The sequence below is a fragment of the Penicillium hordei genome, assembly GCF_028827395.1.
Source record: "Penicillium hordei strain IBT 12815 chromosome Unknown utg000005l_segment0_segment0, whole genome shotgun sequence".
Lineage (NCBI taxonomy): Eukaryota > Fungi > Ascomycota > Eurotiomycetes > Eurotiales > Aspergillaceae > Penicillium > Penicillium hordei.
Genome location: NW_026623146.1, coordinates 3,693,890 through 3,713,763, shown reverse-complemented (window position 1 = coordinate 3,713,763; position 19,874 = coordinate 3,693,890). Strand labels below are relative to the sequence as shown.

General features: G+C 47.4%; 7 protein-coding genes across 7 annotated transcripts; 3 read left to right on the top strand and 4 right to left on the bottom strand.

Annotated features, from left to right (window-relative positions):
- Positions 1–964: 964 nt before the first annotated feature.
- N7537_010243 (FAD-dependent oxidoreductase) lies at positions 965–3,510 on the bottom strand (the record flags this gene model as incomplete). The annotated part of the gene is made up of 4 exons (XM_056901297.1): positions 965–2,348; positions 2,401–2,824; positions 2,886–3,157; positions 3,209–3,510. 4 exons carry the CDS (start codon positions 3,508–3,510, stop codon positions 965–967), a joined length of 2,382 nt encoding a protein of 793 aa, XP_056749965.1.
- Positions 3,511–5,060: 1,550 nt separating this feature from the next.
- On the top strand, positions 5,061–6,012 carry N7537_010242 (uncharacterized protein; the record flags this gene model as incomplete). The annotated part of the gene is made up of 4 exons (XM_056901296.1): positions 5,061–5,241; positions 5,628–5,800; positions 5,831–5,929; positions 5,950–6,012. The coding sequence occupies 4 exons, from the start codon at positions 5,061–5,063 to the stop codon at positions 6,010–6,012; spliced, it is 516 nt and encodes a 171-aa protein (XP_056749964.1).
- A 550-nt stretch (positions 6,013–6,562) lies between these two features.
- Positions 6,563–6,787, bottom strand: N7537_010241 (uncharacterized protein; the record flags this gene model as incomplete). The annotated part of the gene is made up of 1 exon (XM_056901295.1): positions 6,563–6,787. One exon carries the CDS (start codon positions 6,785–6,787, stop codon positions 6,563–6,565), a length of 225 nt encoding a protein of 74 aa, XP_056749963.1.
- Positions 6,788–9,265: 2,478 nt separating this feature from the next.
- On the top strand, positions 9,266–11,851 carry N7537_010240 (uncharacterized protein; the record flags this gene model as incomplete). The annotated part of the gene is made up of 5 exons (XM_056901294.1): positions 9,266–9,332; positions 9,408–9,521; positions 9,792–10,244; positions 10,303–11,145; positions 11,199–11,851. The coding sequence occupies 5 exons, from the start codon at positions 9,266–9,268 to the stop codon at positions 11,849–11,851; spliced, it is 2,130 nt and encodes a 709-aa protein (XP_056749962.1).
- Positions 11,852–12,572: 721 nt separating this feature from the next.
- N7537_010239 (uncharacterized protein) lies at positions 12,573–14,611 on the bottom strand (the record flags this gene model as incomplete). The annotated part of the gene is made up of 4 exons (XM_056901293.1): positions 12,573–13,625; positions 13,677–13,766; positions 13,819–14,459; positions 14,515–14,611. 4 exons carry the CDS (start codon positions 14,609–14,611, stop codon positions 12,573–12,575), a joined length of 1,881 nt encoding a protein of 626 aa, XP_056749961.1.
- Positions 14,612–16,632: 2,021 nt separating this feature from the next.
- N7537_010238 (ribokinase) lies at positions 16,633–17,706 on the top strand (the record flags this gene model as incomplete). Its single annotated transcript, XM_056901292.1, has 1 exon — positions 16,633–17,706. The coding sequence occupies one exon, from the start codon at positions 16,633–16,635 to the stop codon at positions 17,704–17,706; it is 1,074 nt and encodes a 357-aa protein (XP_056749960.1).
- An 80-nt stretch (positions 17,707–17,786) lies between these two features.
- N7537_010237 (uncharacterized protein) lies at positions 17,787–19,749 on the bottom strand (the record flags this gene model as incomplete). The annotated part of the gene is made up of 4 exons (XM_056901291.1): positions 17,787–18,568; positions 18,631–19,396; positions 19,475–19,611; positions 19,671–19,749. The coding sequence occupies 4 exons, from the start codon at positions 19,747–19,749 to the stop codon at positions 17,787–17,789; spliced, it is 1,764 nt and encodes a 587-aa protein (XP_056749959.1).
- Between the last annotated feature and the right edge of the window lie 125 nt (positions 19,750–19,874).

Sequence of the window (19,874 nt, the reverse complement as noted above, 5' to 3'; positions counted from 1 at the left end):
GAGAGGGGTCTCAAACCCCGAAGCATTTCTTGCTTCAATGCGAGACTTTGAGCGAAATAAGAAAGAGGCTTTTTGACTAGTTGCACAAGGCTGGAGTGAGAGAACTGTCCGATTATGATACTATAGTATCAGACCCGCTGGCAACCCGCTACGTTGCTAAATTCATATACCAAGCCGGGCTGCTTGCTCAGTTCCAATATGCTGAGCAAGGAGAGTCCGATATTGAAACTGAAGACCCTGAGATCAGGGAGCAAGGTCCCAAAGACGCTGGGTGCTACCTAATGCTTGCTACTACGTTTAAGGAAAGAGCTTCGCTCAGCTATTCGAATACACGCTCTCTGTCTAGGCAGTGAACAGCAATGGACAGCAATTGAGGTTGAAGTGAGAAGCTCGGGAAAGGGGGTTCCATCCTGCCTAGTACTTACTTGGCAGGGTTACTGATACGGGGACGTCTACATGAAGTGTGAGAAGAGGATGTTTGAACTCTCAAGTGTCACATGTTCCCATAGTAGTAGACTAGCTCTCTTTTTCGTCCTACATCATCCTGTACAACATACAACTATCCACAATACATTACATTGTGCTGCTCCATGATCTCATCTACTCTGTAGACTCTAACAGTGCATCCACGCATTCTTTTTGTATTCGTTGCTCTCTAGCATTGAATATCTCATTTGTAGTACGGGTTCTACGGGATCATGGGTTTGGGCCACATGTAATAGGCTCGTGCTTTTACTCTTTTAGAACCAGCCTCACTTTTCTACTGGGCCAGGATCAGGCGTACGGGGCACGACTTCTTGCTTTAACTAGAAAGAAGCGCCTGCATAGCCATTGCGATACTAGTTAGGCTGCAACAGGTTAATAGAACTTCGATTGATTGATTGATTGACCTACTACAGATTGAATCTATAACTCTAATCACTGCAAACCCGCGCAAACTTTCAGTCACATACTGTAGACAACGCTAGCCTAAAATTGGGCGTGCTGAAGCCAAGATCTCCTCCCTCCAAGCCCACACCAAGACCAATGTAGAGCCAGGCCCAAGAAAAAGCAATGTTCCACCAAATACGCAAAGCACCTTGATCCACCCCACCCGTACCTTCTTTGCCTTTTTCATATCTCGAAAGTGAAGCAATCCAAATAGGAGACCAGAGCCAAAAACAATGGCTTGATTAAGCTGGTGCCACTGCTCGAATTTACCGGATTGAATAGCAGTGCGAAGTGGGAATGATAACATGTTGCTCACAAGAAACGTCTGTAGTGGGACTGGAGATGTGACCCAGGCATAAGTATGGGCGAGGCCAGAGAGAACCGCAAACAGCAAATAGGTGCGGCGTAGATGGGGCATATCGGTAGTGGGTGCTCGGATCCTATCACGCTGCGTAGTATCCCTGAAAGTCGATCTGACTATGCAGTGTATTATGGTAGTCCACAGAGGGTGTAACCGCCAAACGAAGATGATCATGTCACGCCTTTCAGCAGATACGGGCAAGAATAGAGCAATGGTAGGCGCTATGTAACCAAAAACAATAGCCGGTATGACTGCTTTGGCGTGGCTTATTGGTACCATGCGATTGTCCGCAGCATGATAGATCTCCTGCGGAGTCTGAACATAGTGGATAAAACTGTACAAAGGTGCAACAAAGCAGATGCCCTTGGACTGGGAAAGGCAGCCTAAGACTAAGGGCGAAAGGAATGACAATAGTCCGCGATTGCCACGCCGCACACTTTCAACAGCCCAGATGGTTTGCACAGCGGTAAGACCTCCAAGGTAAGTCGCCAAGTAGCAGTTTTGGACTGGGTCAGTACCAGCGAACTGGGAAATGACACCTGCCAATCCATCCTTGGTTATGCCATTCAAAGAATGCAATCCAGGAAAGCTGGAAGAAGGTTGTAAAATGGGACAAAATGCTGCGAAGCATGCAACTGCTAAAAAGGGGAGAGCAAATGCAGCACGGTACAGTTTATCTTCCGATTGCCCCAGGCCCATGTGGGGGTCGAATGGCATCATCCCACTTGGTGATCTCCTTGGAACTGGGAGATAGTTCAGTTTGGTGGCTCCAACAATGGCTTCACAGGCCTCATCGGCTACCTTATCACCAAGACGTGGCAACACATATTTGCAGATAAACTTGCCCATGAGGCCTTCCATTACTTCAATGCGCGTAAGCTTGCTTGCAATTGCACACGTTTCGTTGGCCCGATATCGACGACTCGATTCATATAGCTCCAAAGAGCGAGTTATTGCCTTTAGTGATGAGATACCACTGGCTTCGCATCTCTCGGCTTCAATGATACTATTGGCTAAAGCAGCTGCACTTTCAATAGCGTTGTTCCCACCCTGCCCTCTGCGATAGCGGTCAGACAAAAACACAACTTTTGGCAGTGCCAGGGACTCACGAGTGCGGGGTCATCTTATGGATGGAATCTCCTATACAAACAAATCGACCCACCGTCCAATGTTCATGCTGAGCTTCTTCCAGAGCGAGCAGAGAAGAGGTGATTCTGCTCTCCCAGAGATCCTTGAAGGCCAAAGTGCCGATAAGGCAGCGATCCATGTAGGTTTTAGCAAATGATGCCTCGTCCGCTTTGTTAAACCTTGGGATATTCCCCGCTGTGTATGTCTTATCGAGTTTCTCGAATATAAACCAGAAGCAGCGTCCCTCCTTTCCTATGATTACCAAAGCGGACCATCCTTCGTTCCATACTCGATGCGCATCCCCAGGGACTAGTCCTAGTATGGAAGATGAGATGCCAAATAAGCATCGAAACGTTGCTGTTATGGCTGGTGGGTTGGTCGGTGTCAGCTGAGGTACACCAAGGCCTTGAAGATGCTCGAAAGTGAAGGAAGGAGAGGGTTGGGAGTAAAACCCTGCAACACGCACCTCTCTTGTCTTTGGCCACAATTTCCAAGCCATCGCGCCCCTCGCAATAACGCCACATTTCTTCTCTGATCACACTGTGGATTCCGTCTGCTCCAACCACAACATCGCCTGTGTACTGTGAACCATCTTTGCAATGCACGGTGACACCCACAGCAGAGTGGTCCACTGATACAACCCTTTTCCTTAGAAGGACCCTTGAGGGATTTAGGAGGCGGTCGGAAAGCACCTGGAGCACAAGCTGACGGTCAAGGAATACGCTTGGGTATCCAGTCCTAGGTATCGATTTAGCAGTGACCTAACATTGTTTCAAAACTGCATCATACCGTGCTTGTATAAGCTCTGGAACGTCTCCTTCTGACAAAAGTTTACCATCTCCTGTCCAGACCCTGAATCTTTTCAAGGGTTCAGTTATCCTCTCAATGCTATCCCATATCCCAAGTTGATCCAGCACGCGGGCACCGTTTGGTAAGAGACCAATTGAGGCGCCGACCTGAGGAGCAATTTCACGGTGACCCTCCAGGACAATGAAGTCAATTCCTCCCTGTTCTAGACAATGCGCAAGTGTCAGTCCTGCTATTGAACCCCCCACAATAATCACTTTGATATGACCTTGCTTCTCTGCCATCATGGGGGAAAGTATTGGGGAAAGGTGAAATAAAGAGGGCGAAAAGGTTGTTGTGACTTCCTACCGAGGTGAAGAGGAGTCAAGTTATACATTGCATTTTATATATCCTCGCATTGTTTGGACTTTGAATATTTGGAGTCTTCCACATGGCCAAGGTACCGGAATCACCCATACCGAAACTACCCTCGGAAGACATACGCCTCCCTGAAACCGGATCGAGCAACGGCCGAAAATTCCGAACGAGATAAGTGCTAGTTGGTGCTCGTTAAACCTTGTCTCATTTAATACTACTGTCGAATACTAAGTCCGAATACATGGTAGAAACCAGGTACTATACCGGAAACATCATGTGATATTGGCTACCAGGCATACCATACAAAAGTGCATATTACAGTTAGTTATCAATATCCGCAACTATAGACTGTTGAAATAGCGGGTTTTGTCATTTTAGTTAAAGTAACCAACATTGGTCATCTATACCATACATTGTTCGTACACCAGCTTTCTGTCAACTACCAAAATTATTGCATACCGCTGAGTCAGCGGATTACCGGCGGGCGAAAATAAATCCGTCTATTGCGTCCCGTAAATAGTCGGTAACCATCGGCGAGTTACATAGCCGTCGGTCTTGGGACTACGGACCCAATAGTCCTCGACTTGTCCGCTATTCTTCAGGGTATTGAGATCGTGGGGCTCTGGCAACCGGGCTTCCTTTACAGTACGGACTAGTATGGGCATAGCCAATTGAGTACGTAGATTTCGTTACTATAGACGATGCGAAATAAATAGGAGTTGAGCTCGTTAAGAGCTGTCTTTTTCTACTATACATAAAACAATACGCCATTGAATCTCTGAATTATCCAGCCATAAGCGGTAGAATACCATCTCCCATTTTGATACTTAGTTATGTCCATGTGTCCCATTTCGGAGAAGCCTTTCTCACCCTAGGCTTTTAGACTCAATAGTGGAGCGTGGTCGGCCCGCACATGGATTAAGACAGCTGGGTAGAGGGGGCTATCCTGGAATGTGACCGCTCAATCGGTGGGATATATTTTCCACGCCCATGTAGTTTATGTGGATACACAGTAGACGGGTGGACACTCCAGCTAAATAACAATCTGAACTCCGAAGGAGCAGATGTCTTGTAAATTTTCTCAATTTCAAAGCTCTGGCGAAGCTTCCAGCTTCCGAGCACTAAGCATCGGGCGTGTCACAACCAATCGGAAAACGCAGGTTTACCCAAAGTGCAACCTCGTAAAATTCTCAGGGTCAGAAGCAATCAAGCGTCCAGAAAGAGATAAGGACAGCACAAAAACTCGGTAGGGAGGCATTGTTTACTAAGAATTCAAGTATTAAACCCCAACAATCTTTCCAGCTGTATTTTCAATTTTCTGTTCTGCATTTACTAATCCCCATTCCTCGTCATCGCACCCATACGTTAAATCCATACACTTAATGACTCCATCCACTTTGGTTGCTTGGTATTCGACGATCAAGCAATTGATGTCATAGGTCCATGCGGCTTGCTTAATTCAGCTAGAAAACAACTTATGACTGCCGTGAGCTTTTTCGGCCCAGACCTCGAAGAAGCCCTCGCACGAGTGCCCGATTTTGTGTTCCATCATATTGGAGAAATAAGGGAGCCGGTTTCTCCGCTCACAAGTGCTTCATCACTCGTGCATACCACCACCGTGGATGGCTGCCCAGAGCTGGACTGTCTCTTGGTTGGCGGTGTCGTGATATGAAGCTGGTGCACCAAACCGCACCGTCGGTATTAACTCCGAGGTGTCTGTACTAGGCTTCCGCAAAGCTCGGTCTCGACCCATTGAAGTGGGTCCGCGTGGGGGTTTTTTTTCAGAAAAAGCCCTCGATTGTGCGTAAACTACCCTAAATAGGTAATTTTCATACAAAGGTTGCATATATTTGCATAAAATGGGCTCGAAATAAGCCCACTTGCGAGTTTCGAGCCCAAGGGTTGGGCCCAAAGTTGGGCTTTGCGGAAGTCTAGTCTGTACGGACGATAAAGTTGATTGGAAATCAGCTTGGCTCATTGTTGTATATATAACCTCATGTTTCCCTCTGAAATAACTACCAATCATTCCTCTAAACTACAACAGCCGGGCCCAACCCGACCCATTTCCAAATTCCACCGAAGTATGTCGAGTCCATTCAGCGTCATGTTGCCGCTGGAAAACTACTGTTTACCACCTGCACTGGGGCTGCAGCTGTTGCAGCCACTGGGGTTCTGGATGGGAAGCGTGCCACAGTCAACAATATGGAGTATGATTGGGTAGTTGAACAATACCCCAAATTCAAATAGACAAAGGACAAGAAGTGGATCGTTGTTGGTAATGTTGGACAGGCGGGGGAGTGGTCGCTGGAATGGATGTGTTCGCACACGGGTTGGAAGAGGATTTTAGTTTGAACGTCCTCCGATAGGGATCACTGTCTCTTGACTACGAGCCACGTGATAGCAACGGGCTATTCAATGCGCTGCAATAATGATATGATCCAACCGGAAGGGAAGCCTCCACGCATTTCTTTCCATAACGGCGTCTGTCGTTCAATGTTGAAACCGAGTTTAAATTCCGTTGAGTGATGAATATAAAAACCCTTCGACTTTGTTATTTGCCAAACCAATCGGTATCTGTTAGGTCGTGGCGCAACAAAAAACACGATAAACGGTCAACAGTCAAGCAATCTGTTGAACCTACGAAGTATAGTTTACGTTGGTTATTTGCATGTCACCTAAACAAGTAATTCAGTCAGGGCAAACAGTTCACCCATGCCAAGAGGAGGCATACTATATATGTAGACCAGGTGAATGGAATACTAATAAAAGCGTAAACAGGAAAGAGGGCGAAGGAACTGTCAATTGGTAGTTGTGGTCTTCAGCAGAGTTAGGCGGAGAAGGAGGTTGGTTGTTGGGCAAGGACAATCGTTCATTCCCGCGAGTAATGTATTCTCGCGGATAAGGGTTAGTGAGAGTCAGTGGAAACCATTTTTGGGGCACCATTGAGTGGCCAGTAAAAACAAAAGTACTAAAGAACTATCAATTGGTCTGTGGGCCTAAGGTGTAGTGGTGTTCCCAAGTAGCGAACAGCCCGCCATTCAGGTTACCAGCATGCTGGTGTTCAATTGCTTGAGCATAAGAATTGGCTTCGTTGCTCCGAGGACGCTGCCAAAGGTAGGATCCCTCTGCATCCACAGCTGCTGGTGAAATGAGGGCCGTTGCGCAAAGAAGAGCGCATAGTGCGAGAGTCGGGAGCTTAAACATGGTTTCTCTAACAGCGAAGCACATGTAATAATCCAGTTTGATACTCTCTATTTCACGTCCCAGGGATGTACCTATATGGTCAGTTTATTTCCACTAAGCCCTCCACATCCTGCCAGGCATACCAAGCGTCGTTGTGAAATATTAATGATTATTGATCAACATTGCCAACCTCGGGTGAAAATTAGCTGCCGCCTGGAATTGCCGGCAATCAGGCGGGCCAGTCAAGGCGTATTACACTAGTCGGCCTCCTGACTCGCAATCGGGAAGAAGGCTTAGAATGTCGCACATTAAAAGCGGACAGCCTAAAGTGATGGTGATATGTGTCGAAACCAAGTTCGAATACATGGTAGAAACCAGGTATTATACCGGAAACATCATGTAACATTGGGTACTAGGCATACTATATAGTTAGAAGTATACATTATAGTTAGTTGTCAATATCCGTATAGATTGTTAAAATAACCGGTTTTGCCATTTTAGAGTTGTCAACATTGGTCATATACACCATACATTGTTCGTATACCAGCTTTATGTCAATATGCAATAATGTTTCACGCTTGTTCCTTTCCCCTTTCGAGTAACGAGGACGAGCGGTAAGCAGCGAGAACCCGAACCCCGAACCCCGAACCCTGATTCTCGATTCTCGATTCTCGATTCTTGATTCTTGATTCCCGATTCTTGTTAACTTAGTCGATTGTGCCAATCTCTACGAGGGGAAAAAAAGAAAGAAACCCCCCGAAGATACTTAGTCGAACTTTGCACCTTCAGGGTCCAGAAATATCAGTGCTCGCAGGTTCTTTGTTTGAAATCTCAGGTGTCACATGTTCCCATAGTAGTAGACTAGCTCTCTCTTTCCTCCTACATCCATCTGGACAACATACAACCACCCACAATACTACATTGTGCCTTTCATGATCTCATCTACCTAGTAGACTCTAACAGGTTATGAGCCCGGGGAGCGCGTTATTGATCTGGTCTAATGATCTGTCAATATCCTCGGTTTCTCCGTACGACACGTTGTATAGGGGTCATGTCTCGCCTAGCGCAATTAGACTGCGATATTGCCCATGGGCCTTATGTAAGCGGGCAATGGGCACCCGTGTGTGATATTAGCAAGTAAATTTCAAGATATTTTGGAGAGTATAAAAGAATTTAAATCCTATATTATTGATAGATAGATCTAGTAGGACTACTAATATGAGAATTGTAGTGCACTGGAAAATGTCATGTTGCATTAGGAAAGGAAGAGCACTAGCTACTATGAGACTAATTGTACTGGGAGCAAGCAGGCGAGGTCACGTGACCTCCAACAATTATAGATCTTTATATACTCTATAGTTGTGAGCACTTTAGCAGATATAATATTATAGCCTAATAATAGGTAATGTCGAACGAATACCAAGTCCGAATACATGGTAGAAACCAGGTATTAAACCGGAAACATCATATGACCTTGGGTACCTGGCATACCATACAAAAGTGCATATTACAGTTCGTCATCAATGTCCGCACAGATTGTTGAAATAGCGAGTTTTGTCATTTTAGTTAATGTATTTCCCGGGCGAGCTACGTAGTCCGGAACACATAGTAAAAGCGATAAATTACAACATGATATCTTAACAACAGTGGCCTAATGTGGCTTTGCCTTTTAGCCCAATACTCTTTATATTATATCTAGCGCCTTTAGGGAGTTTTAGGAAATTTAATAAATTAGTGACTGAGATATATATATTTCTAGACTTAGCGGTATAATTTTCGATACCGTGATAATGCAAGTTTTCGATTTGCTCGAAATTAATATATGATACTAAATATGCTTATCGAAAGCTATCAGCTCACAATGAAATAAAACACAATTGTGGTTGTTAGGATATCAAGTTGTAATTTATTGCATTTACTATGTGTTCCGAACTGCGCAGCTCGCCCGGGGAAATACGTTAGTTGTCAACATTGGTCATCTATACCTTACATTGTTCGTACACCAGCTTTCTGTCAAGTAGTCCCAAGGTTGCTTTTCCTGGGCAGCCTTCATAGTGAGTAATTGAGTCAATAGTCAGCGCATTAACATTATAATTATATTTGATGTAGTTATTACATATATGTTACATGTATCTCTATAGCCAACCTGGATAGATCGACTGTTCTCCACAAAAAAGGGTGTGCTGCCTTGTGCTGCCTGACGCTAACCCAGGCAGCAGCCTCATTTCTGCCACATCCCTCAGGCCAGACAACTTAACTGCGTAACAACCTCTGATGTGTTTTTTTTATTTAAAAGGCTACTTGTTTCTTCATCTGCCCCGTTATACCTTTTCATCACATCTTGCTCATTTTTAATTTTGTCTGCTCCCACCTGGGAAGCCCCTCTTACCTTGTACACAACCTCGCACTCGACCCTTCCCTCTTCAACTTTCACATTCTACCTTCCTATTTTCTACTACTCATACCTAGTCCTCTTTTTTATTACAATTGAGCAACATCATGTCAGTTCAAAGTTTCAAGAAGCTTGTCATCACCGTGGGCGGGACTTTTCCCAATCTGAGACAAGGTATGAGCCCCTATTCCCAAGGCGGACTTTGTATAGCTGCCGCAACTTGTATGTTGACGATTATGCTACTCACAGCGGACTTAAAAGCGCTCATCGAGAAGAATGGAGCGATATTCAGCACGTCGGTCACAGATTATTGTACCCATCTGGTGACCACTGAGAAGGATGTGGAGAAGCAAACTACCAAATGTGAGTGCAGAACCACAGACACAATCTCGGAAGTTTGAAACCCCTATGCACTTTCTCAATGGTCCATGTGATTTTATCTCAACACTCAAATCCGTGACAAACCGTGTTGAGGATGATAGCAATCATGTGTGAGATGTTTTGGCCCCCGGCACACCCGTTTTCAGAAATGACAGGTCTAGACAGTGTTCGATGGCAAGCAGCAGTCATTGTTCCAAACTTTAGAGGTGGCACTGTACAAGCTCGGGACCCTTTTATTGACCAATCAACTAGACAAACAAGCTTCCGAGCTCGCCAATTGTCATATTGTGCCACTTTTGTGGCTCCTTGAATCAGACAAAGCCAAGAAACCGTTGCCGGAGTCAAAGTATTCCTTCAGCCAAGCCGATCAGACGCCCCAGGCAGACGATGACACGCAGGACAAGTCTGCGGATGATACCGCATCTCCTCCTATAGACAACAAGCGTACTACCAGGAGGCGAGGAGCGAATGCGGCTTCTACTGAAAACGATGCCGACAAAGCAACAAACGACACACAGAAGAATGGCACAAATGGCAAAGCCAAGTCCTCCGAGGATAAGAAGCCTGCAACCAAAAAGCGAGGCGCGGATGAAGACCCTGTGAAGAAAGGTTCCAACAAAAAGACAAAGGACATTCAAAAGACAACCATTAAGGCCCTTAATGTCCCAATTGATGATGGATTCGAGGAACTGGGTAAACTAAAGGGTAAGTCTGCAATGCGAGAGCTCAGGTGTGGGAGAAAAACTGACACCCCTTGTGATAGACCCCAAGGTCTACATTGACAGCGCAGGCCTCATCTGGGATGCTACCTTGAGCCAGACTGTGGCTGCCAGCAATGCCAACAAGTTTTATCGCGTCCAATTGTTGGTCGGTGCAAACTCGAAGTACTTTGCCTGGACACGTTGGGGTCGAGTTGGGGAGCATGGACAGTCAGCCTGTCTTGGGGACGGTGGTTTGGCAGCCGCGATGCAGCAATATGAGAAGAAGTTCAAAGATAAGTCGGGCCTCAAATGGGCGAATCGGCTGGATACTCCTAAAAACGGAAAGTATACGTTCCTTGAGCGCAACTACGAGGAGGATGACGATGAGGCAGAGCCCGTCAAAAAGGAGAAAACTATCAAGGAAGAGGATGATAACCCCCCTGCCGAGAGCGTTTTATCTAAAGGGCTTCAAAACCTTATGTCTTTCATTTTCAACAAACAAAACGTCCTCGACACCTTGGCCGCAATGTCCTATGATGTCCACAAACTGCCATTGGGGAAGCTGAGCGACAGGACATTGAAAAGTGGATTTTTGGTTTTGAAAGATATTTCCGAGCTCATGACTACACCAACCTTGGCACAAGAAAAACATGGGCTACCATATGGTAATGCCATAGAGGCATTAAGCAACCGATACTTTACCTTGATTCCCCACGTCTTTGGTCGCCATCGGCCCCCTACCTTGAACACGAACGCGCAGATCAAGAAAGAAATCGATTTGCTAGAGGCACTAACTGACATGGACGTTGCGAATGAAATCATGGTATCGTCCAAGGAAGATCACGATGACACCCACCCGCTTGATCGCCAGTTCCAGAGTCTGGGTATGGAAGAGATGACAGAACGTGAGTATTAAATTACTAAACCTGGAATATCTCACACAACTGACCTCGCCTAGTGGACCACAAATCAAACGAGTTCGTCGAACTCGAGAACTACCTCCAGAACTCTCGCGGTCAGACACACAATATGAGCTACAAGGTCGTGAACATCTTCCGCATCGAGCGGCAAGGCGAAAACGACCGGTTCAACGCATCCCCCTACGCCAACATCCCAAACGGCGACCGCCGCCTCCTCTGGCACGGATCCCGCAGCACAAACTTCGGTGGTATCCTCAGCCAAGGTCTTCGCATCGCACCGCCCGAAGCACCCGTCAACGGATACATGTTCGGCAAGGGTGTGTATCTAGCCGATACATCGAGCAAATCCGCAAATTACTGTTGTCCCTACAACAGTCGAGGGATGGGATTACTTCTCCTCTGCGATGCGGAGCTCGGTGCTCCCATGCTAGAGCTTGAAGACAGCGACTACAACGCTGGCGAGCGAGCGCACGACGAGGGCAAGATTGCGACACTCGGAAAGGGATCGAATATTCCTGGTGGGTGGAAGGATGCTGGATGTTTGAGTCCAGCGTTGGAAGGCGTGACGATGCCTGATGTGGCTATCGGCAGCACCCAGAGTGAAAGTCATGGTCTGTACTATAATGAGTACATCGTGTATGATGTTGCGCAGATCCGACAGCGGTATTTGTTCCAGGTCAAGATGAACTGAGTGGTTTGCTTTTGCATGGATTGGAGTATTGGGTTACTGGTCAGGGAGTTATTGAGCAGGAGCTAGTTTCCGATATGTTAGCCTATTGGCTTCTTTAAAGCAGCGGACATGTATGAATATGAGTCGAGTACTTACTGATGTGTTCCGAAGCCGAAGTAAAGCTAGTCTTTTTGCCGCTGGAATCCTTCATTCGGCGAAATTGGCACTCCTACGAAAAAAAGCAAGACCAAGGATTCAATCGATCCCTTCCTCGAATGGTGTGTTAAACATCGTCATTGCAAGGGAGGGAAATCTCAGAGGGACACTCCCGGCATGTAGGCCAGATTATAAAGATGTAAAGCAGCTACTTCAGCGATGATCGCATTTTTCTCAGCGGTTGGCTTCTTGCTGTATTTTGATATTGATAGTATTGAGAAATTCATAGGCACATGAATTTTATCGCACCAACAAGAACCATGCTAATCTGTATGGGGTCAATTTCAAAACTAGTCCCTGTTTAGCCTTATCGCAGTATGGAATGCAATTAGGCTGCAATGTCGATCCATCCATTGTTAATTACCCCATTCCCCCATAGAAAAGACCTCTTATATCCAGCACGGTTTAGAGCAATGAATTGTGACAATCATATGTGCCCAATACCTGCAATGCTGGGCTTCAATGCCCATGCAGTCCTTTTCTCTTGCACTATCTTCTGAAACACCAAAATGTACTGTAGACATCTTCACTTGGCGTCGCTCTGGGTATTCCCAACCAAAGCTAACCCTACTCTATATGCGCTATAACGTTTAGATGCCGATTGCACCAATTCCGCTGGCCTCATTCTCTCTTCTGGATCTTCTAATACACCTCTGGTGCTCAGGTCAACCGATTGTGGATGCGTGCGATCTGGTTTAGAAGGCACTATCTCAAGAGGGCGCGGCATTTCAGCCTCGTGGACACTTATATCGAGACTCTGTTGAAACGTGCCTTGCTGACGTGTAGACTTCTCCCGCCGGCGCTGCCTCTGCTTCACTGGAGGTCGTATCTCCGTGTCGTACATCTCTGCGGTCTCAGTGTTGGGATTGTATGCTAGATCCAGTCCTTCTTGGTGTCTTCCGTGCGATTTCCCCGCCACTTGAGCTCTGGGTCCTCTATAATCCTGGAATGCCACATGTTTTTTCACACCAGACCCTTCTTCCCCATTGTCATAGTGGAGGCGATTTATTTCAACAGCGGGTTGTGCGTCTGATACGGTTGTTGTTTCAGGAAGACTAGGAGGAAAGGTAGCAGAGGTCTCGTCCGGGTCTGTGTTGAATTCACCTCCGGAATTTTCGTCTACCATATCAGACGATACTAAGTCGACAGATGGGAGGTGACTAGTCCGTAGAGAGCGATGGGGCTGACCAGAGGGAGGAGTAATAGCATGTGCGTCCCGTTCAGCAAGTTGAGTTTGTCTTTTCGCCCGCCGCGATCCACGTTGATTACGTCCATAACTGCCCATTCGCTGAAGTGAAGTCTGCGCCATTGCTGATGGACGCATCTTGGCTGTAACAACCGCAGTTGGTGCTATAGCTGCCGATTCAAGAGGTTTCTGAGCGGATCGCGATTCAACGTCTGCCCTAGGGCTCTGTGCAGGACCCCAATGAAGACGCGATAACCAAGATGACCCTCCTCGGTCTTCAACCAATATTTTGCCCACTATGTATGTAGCGATGGTGAGAAGAACGAGGGCAACAAACGCCCAGAGAGGGTACCAGATCGCAGATATTGTCCAGGTTGTCATTCCAAATATGCCCTATAAAAGAATGATCAGTGCTCGTGTCATTATCGCGTCGACTATACTCACAGTTACAAAAGACAAAGGCAAGAAGGCGAAAGCGAGCAGATTAAGACGGGCAACTGCTTGTCCTTGTGCCACCGTTTCCGTGTTGAAGACCTGTTGTCCGATCGTCAGCTTTGAAAACGATTCTGTTGGTGTTCATTCGTACCAAGCTCATCAGACTCTTGAACTGCTCGAGGATAACGTCTGAAGTTGCCCAGTGATGACGAAGATCCTGCAGTAACTCGCCCGTTCTTTCGCTCAGCGTGGTCTGGTAATCATCTGGCATCGGAAATGGCTGATACTGCTTCTTCTCGACGTATTCCCGAAATTGCTCGGTGGATGATATGTGAAGCCTCAGGTTCTCGCGTAGTGTGATGACGTTCGATGTAGCTTTGTGCAACCTCCGGGTGAGTCGCAATGTCGAGCTTCTCGAGGTCTCTCGGTATGCCTGCGTGTTGCGCCAAGCCAGGTCGTGTGCCGCCACCCCCCACACGTCGGACCAGTGGCCGCATGCCTGGAGCAGGTCGATGTATAACCAGAGGGGGCACCGAAGAAGGCGATTCATTCTCCATGAGTTTTCTATCCCACCCCAATGATTTTCAATAAGAGGTAGCATGGCGCTGTTAGCCATGTATAGGATGATCAAGGGCTCATCGGGACTTCGAGATTCATCCAATCTGGATGATGGGAGCGTCAATGCCGCCACTCCTTGAAAGCTAATGTTTTGGTCTTCAAAATCCAGAACTAGCGCTCGCGTGTTGGCGTGACTGGAATTTGTTGAGGGGTAGTTGAGGAGAAAGGAGAAGTCTACAATTTCTTAGTAAAATGTTCGTGCTGCACTGAACGTATGCATCACACATACTCATTTCGTCATCGTCGTGATATGGCATTGCAGCTGCACTTTGGCCCTGGCCTTGGAAATTGACATAGTTAAACAGGCGTAAAGGTAGGCCATCCATGTACGAATTGAGAGCCTCGAGGAGCCACGGCTCCGATGAGTCGACGCATATCGCACTGAATTGTATTAGAAGGAATACTTATATTTGGAGTTAGGATCATGACTGGTGGTTACTTGCATGATGAGTACTCGACTGAGAGAGGTGGAGCATTGCTGAAGGTTGTCTTTCAAGTAAGCTTTGAGGCCCTTGAGCTGGTATTTTGTCACCTCCTTTGGCACAAACAATTTGGCTGATGATTGTGGGTCATTGGGGTCCGTTTCCCCTGAGTTTACATATATAGTCGCAGACCGGGAGGCGGAGGCTGGTGATGTCTTCAAACTCGCCATGAGGAAGATTAAGAGAACTGAGTGTTATAAGATAAGCCATTGAAAAGGCGCATGAAGGGGTTAAAGAGTCTTTTCAGCTAGCTGATTGACGGCTTTACCTAAGCGGCTAGGAGATAGTTATTTAGTGCTTACACCTCCTCCCTTCAAACTTAAGACCCTTTGAGCGAAGCTGAATGGACACAGGATTCGTCAGAGACTAAGTGTAAGCATAATCTATGCTTCATACGAAGGTTCAACCTAGAAGAGCTTGGTGATCACATGGCTGCCAATTACAACACACCTGGAATTTTATGACAATGTATTCTAGGTAGACACACTATGAGCTTTCAAAAAACCGGTCTGATACTGTTGGTATACTATTGGGTTGCCTGCCACGTCACTCGGGCGGTCCTGTCCGCATAGAGATGCAGTACAGGATGCAGCCATGGCGCTTCAACCACAGAATCTGGATGCCTTGACCGGCCGAGCGAGCAGAACGCCTTTGATTATATTAAATCTATCCACTACCATAGTGTGTGGGCTAGAATAAGGTGTAGTTAAGTCGACGTGCTTCGATTCTTCACTTTAAGCGGAGCAAAACTGTAGCCCGTAGAACGCTTGCTTGGGTCACCGCAGAATCTCGCAGCTAATCAATGCTATTTATCCAAGCTTACAAGACTGTGATTGGCCACATCGGTGTCAGCTTTAGCAAAGTTCGTTTCTACTGGTCTCTCGACTCTTGGCTTGGTGCCCTGTGGTGTAGCTGCCTTTGTGGTTGGTCCATTTCTAACCCTTTTCTCCACTTTGGAGTGCTGTTCCAAAACCATTGCTTTCCCCCTCGAATCCCCCGAATAGACTGGGCCAGAACGGGGCATACCTTATCTGTTTGCGGTCAATGTATTTGTCGCGGCCTACATAAAGACATAGTGATCATCCGTGGCAGGGGTGACTATGGTAGTGGACCAAAATTAGCTGTGCATAATTCCAATTCTAGCTGTCAACACTGCCGAGGATCAATAGCAAGTATCGTCGATGTCATAACATCGTTTTCGAGAGGCTCAACGAAATCCATTTCACTCAGCTAGGCTAGATTGTGCAATGTCAAGTCCGAATATATGGTAGAAACCAGGTATTGATTGAGAAAGCGGGTTTTGTTATTTTTAGTGAGGGTTCTCAACATCGGTCATTCATACCATACATTGTTCGTCCACGAACTTTCTGTCAGATAGCACTATATATCTAGATAAATTAACAGTAAAAGTTGTTACGTGCCAGGTCGGTCAATGGAGAAAGGGTGCATTTCAACGAGAATAACAAAGCTAGAGAAGAAAGAGAGAGAAAGAGCAGATGGGGGATCTCATAGTAGAGCATCCCGCGTAACAAACATGTTCAGTTAGAGCCATTGTAAGATCAGATCACACTTTACTAACATCCCAGAAATCAACCCTTGAGCTAGCCTATTCGGGAAAAACATAGCCTACGGCTACCACATCAGGCAATCCAGACCTCGGGACGTGGGGAGATGGGGCTATGACATACCGAAGTTTAAGATCCCGACCGAGCAAAAAAAACAAAGGTCACGCGGCGCGACATATATTGAAACAATTGAACCCTCATACATCCTTCAATTGAATCCCACCCGCGCAAGCCCACATTAAAGCTCCTAAACCCCCCGAACACCAAACACCAAACACCAAACCACCACAACCGACGAAAATGTCCAACACAACCCCAACAACGACCCCACCATCCGCCAAAAAACCCCAAATCACCATAATCGGCTCCCTAAACATCGACTTCGTAACAGCAACCCCGCGCTGCCCAGGACCAGGCGAAACCCTCACAGCAACCTCCCTAACCGTCTCCGCAGGCGGGAAAGGCGGAAACCAAGCCGTCGCCTGCGGCCGCTCCTCCTTCACATCACAAACAACCCAAGATGTCTCCGTGAACATGATCGGCGCCGTCGGCGCCGAGGACCCATACTACACAACCCTCCTCCAACCAGCACTCGAGAAATCCGGCGTCGACACAAAATCCATTGAACAGTCGACCGTTGCGCAGACAGGGTCCGCAAGCATTATTGTCGAAGAAGCCATCGGCGGCGAGAATAGGATTCTCGTTGTCCCAGGCGCAAACCATGCCGGATTGCTGAGCGATGTTGGAAACATTCTCGCTGCGCTAGAGAGGTACCCGTCTACGCCCGATATCGTTGTGTTGCAGGGTGAGATCCCGCGCAGCACGACGCTGGGTTTGCTGGAGTATTTCAATGGTTCTGTCGAGGACCGCGCGAAGGTGGTGTTTAACCCCGCGCCTGTGTTTCCAGAGGGGATTCCGCTTTCTGCGCTGCGTGGCACCGCGGTGCTTATTATGAACGAGACGGAGGTTGTGCAGATGGCGAGGTCCATTGAGGGTCTTCCTGTTGGGGATGTTGTTGAGGGGGATGGGTTACGGCCTGAGGAATTGGCGCCGCGGTTCCATGAGCGGGCGGACGTTGAGATTGTTCTTATTACACTGGGCGCGAAGGGGGTTTATTTCTCGACGAAGTCGGGTCGGAGTGGGCTTGTTGCTGGTGTTAAGGTTGCGAAGGTTGTTGATACTACTGCGGCGGGGGATACCTTTGTTGGGTATTTTGCGACTGCTGTGGCGCGTTTCTTGGCGACAGGACAGAGTATTGGGGCGTTTGATGATGGGATTGAGGGTGCGGTTTCGAAGGCGAACTCTGCTGCTGCTATGTGTGTGCAGCGACGGGGTGCTATGCAGAGCATTCCCTTTGCGTATGACATGGAATGAAGGTATGAAATGATACGATGTAAATACGGTGCCATTAATGGGGCGGAAAATAAGAGTAATAGAAGGGTGTTGAGGGTATATTATGAAATCATAGAGTCAGGTTCATCGTCAAATTCCTCCTCGTATCGCGCCAGGTTCCACGCCGCTTGAAGCGCATTAGTTTCTCGGTCAAGCTTGATCCCCGTTGTGGCTGTGATCCTGGAAAAACGTTCTAGTAGAACGGCCTGTTGGGATTTGTGTGTCATCTCTTTCGCAATAGTGAGAAGACTTGCAACCAATATTGGATCCCATTGTTCGGGGGAGTCATTGCTTGCCGCGATCCCGGCGATTGACTGGGCATGCCAGATATGCGAGGTGACGGACCTTGGTCCGGGCAATGATTTCAACAGTCGCGGTTTATGCGTAAGCAATAAGAGAGAAATCATATGGTAGACAGCGTTGGCGACCAGCGCCATTGGCGTCGTGTAGATGAGGATAGGAAATGAGGAGTCGTGGTCAGGGTCAATTTGATCGGCTTCGCCTCCGCGGATGTCCACGATCTGTTGCACGTTTACTGGTCGCTCGTTGTACCATTTCTGGCAGTCTGACCAGAGGAAAGTCCATTGTGATAAGGAGTGCGATTGTCGTAAAGATGGTAATGCTGTCAGGTTTGGTGATGTGGCTGTATGGGGAGAAGGAATTTCTCGATCACCGTGTATTATGGTTAAGCAGTGTCCCAAAAGACACAGTATGTGCTTGTACACGGAATTGACGGTCTGAGGGCGCATGGATTGTTGATGGTGTAAGAAGGTGCCATCTCGTCGTAATAATGATGGAAAGGGCATAAGCGGCGGTTTTGAAGAGGATATTGAGCCTGCGAGATCTGCAAAAGGCGCCTTGTTAGTCTACTAGCTAACTTGTTGGGAACAGTAGCGTTTGCCCTACCGAGTCGAAAGTAAAGCCACAGCAAAGCATCCCCAACCTCTTCTCCTACTGCCCGTGACGCAAAGTCACTGATATGCTCTATCCTGTCAACTAATAGGCTTCTCCACTGTTGCGGTCCAGCAGGCAGCGCATCTTGAAGCATCAAGAGGGTATGGCCAGCATATCTAGCTAGATCATATTCAAGCGCTAGACTCTCTTCCGCTTCCTTTCGGAACTGCTGGCTACTTTCAAGGTCCTTGCTATTCGGGGTTGCCACGATAAGCCGTTGACCTGCAGCCAGCGCAAGGACCGCGGCTTGTAGAGCTCTGTTAGTTCGCGAGAGCAGAAGGACCTGCAGTCCAAATGGGAGCTCAGGGTCCCCAGTATCGATCCAAGGACCAACATGGTAACGGAAATGTCGAAGCAAGTCAGTCTCATGACTGCCACTTGCAAGGGCTACCCGTCCTTCGGCTGTTCTATTCCTGGTGACAGATCTGTATCCAAAATATGGAGCACTGTTCATGTATCGAGTACCCGGCGCACTCTGTTCACTGGTATAGCGGATTGGAGACTCAGAGAAGTCAACACTGGGGACTGTCGATGACAGTATGTTTTGGAAGTCAAATGGACGACGTGCATCCCCGGTATCGTCTGGGCCATCAGCTGAACATTGCAATTCGTCTAAAGAGAAACCAGTATTTCCATCGCTCTGGGAATCATCTGCAAGTTGCTGCGGGGCCTTTGGTTTCTCTTTATTTACTGCTGCAAGGGGCGAGTCATCGACAAACTGATCAAAATCAACCTCACATCCATATCACATCGTCAAGTAGACTAAAAAAAATTAAATCCATTGTCAAGTACTCACTGTAATATTGGGATACCCTTGTCTCGACGCACTGGAAATAGCTCCCTCGCGCTGCGGGACAAACGCCAAATCAGAGCTATATTTACACCGGAGGCCTTTAACCTCGCAGTTAGCACAGCTTGGCTTCTGCTCATCACCTACAATGTCAAAGCGTCAGTTCTATCGCAAAAAAACGAGCAACCCACGTGACGCGTACATTTTCTTCTTTTTTTCCGGCAGATCAGGCAACCAGTTCGAACCCGCTGCTTGGCCGCAGGTGTGGGTTTTCTGGGCATGGTGAGATGCGATACGGCATTACCCCAGATGTTGCAGAAAAGAATGATCGGAGGCTCCGTAGTCTCGATATGTGCTCGACTACCGGAGGTGGCCGATAATTTGGGCTTGTGGTACGGGCGACTAA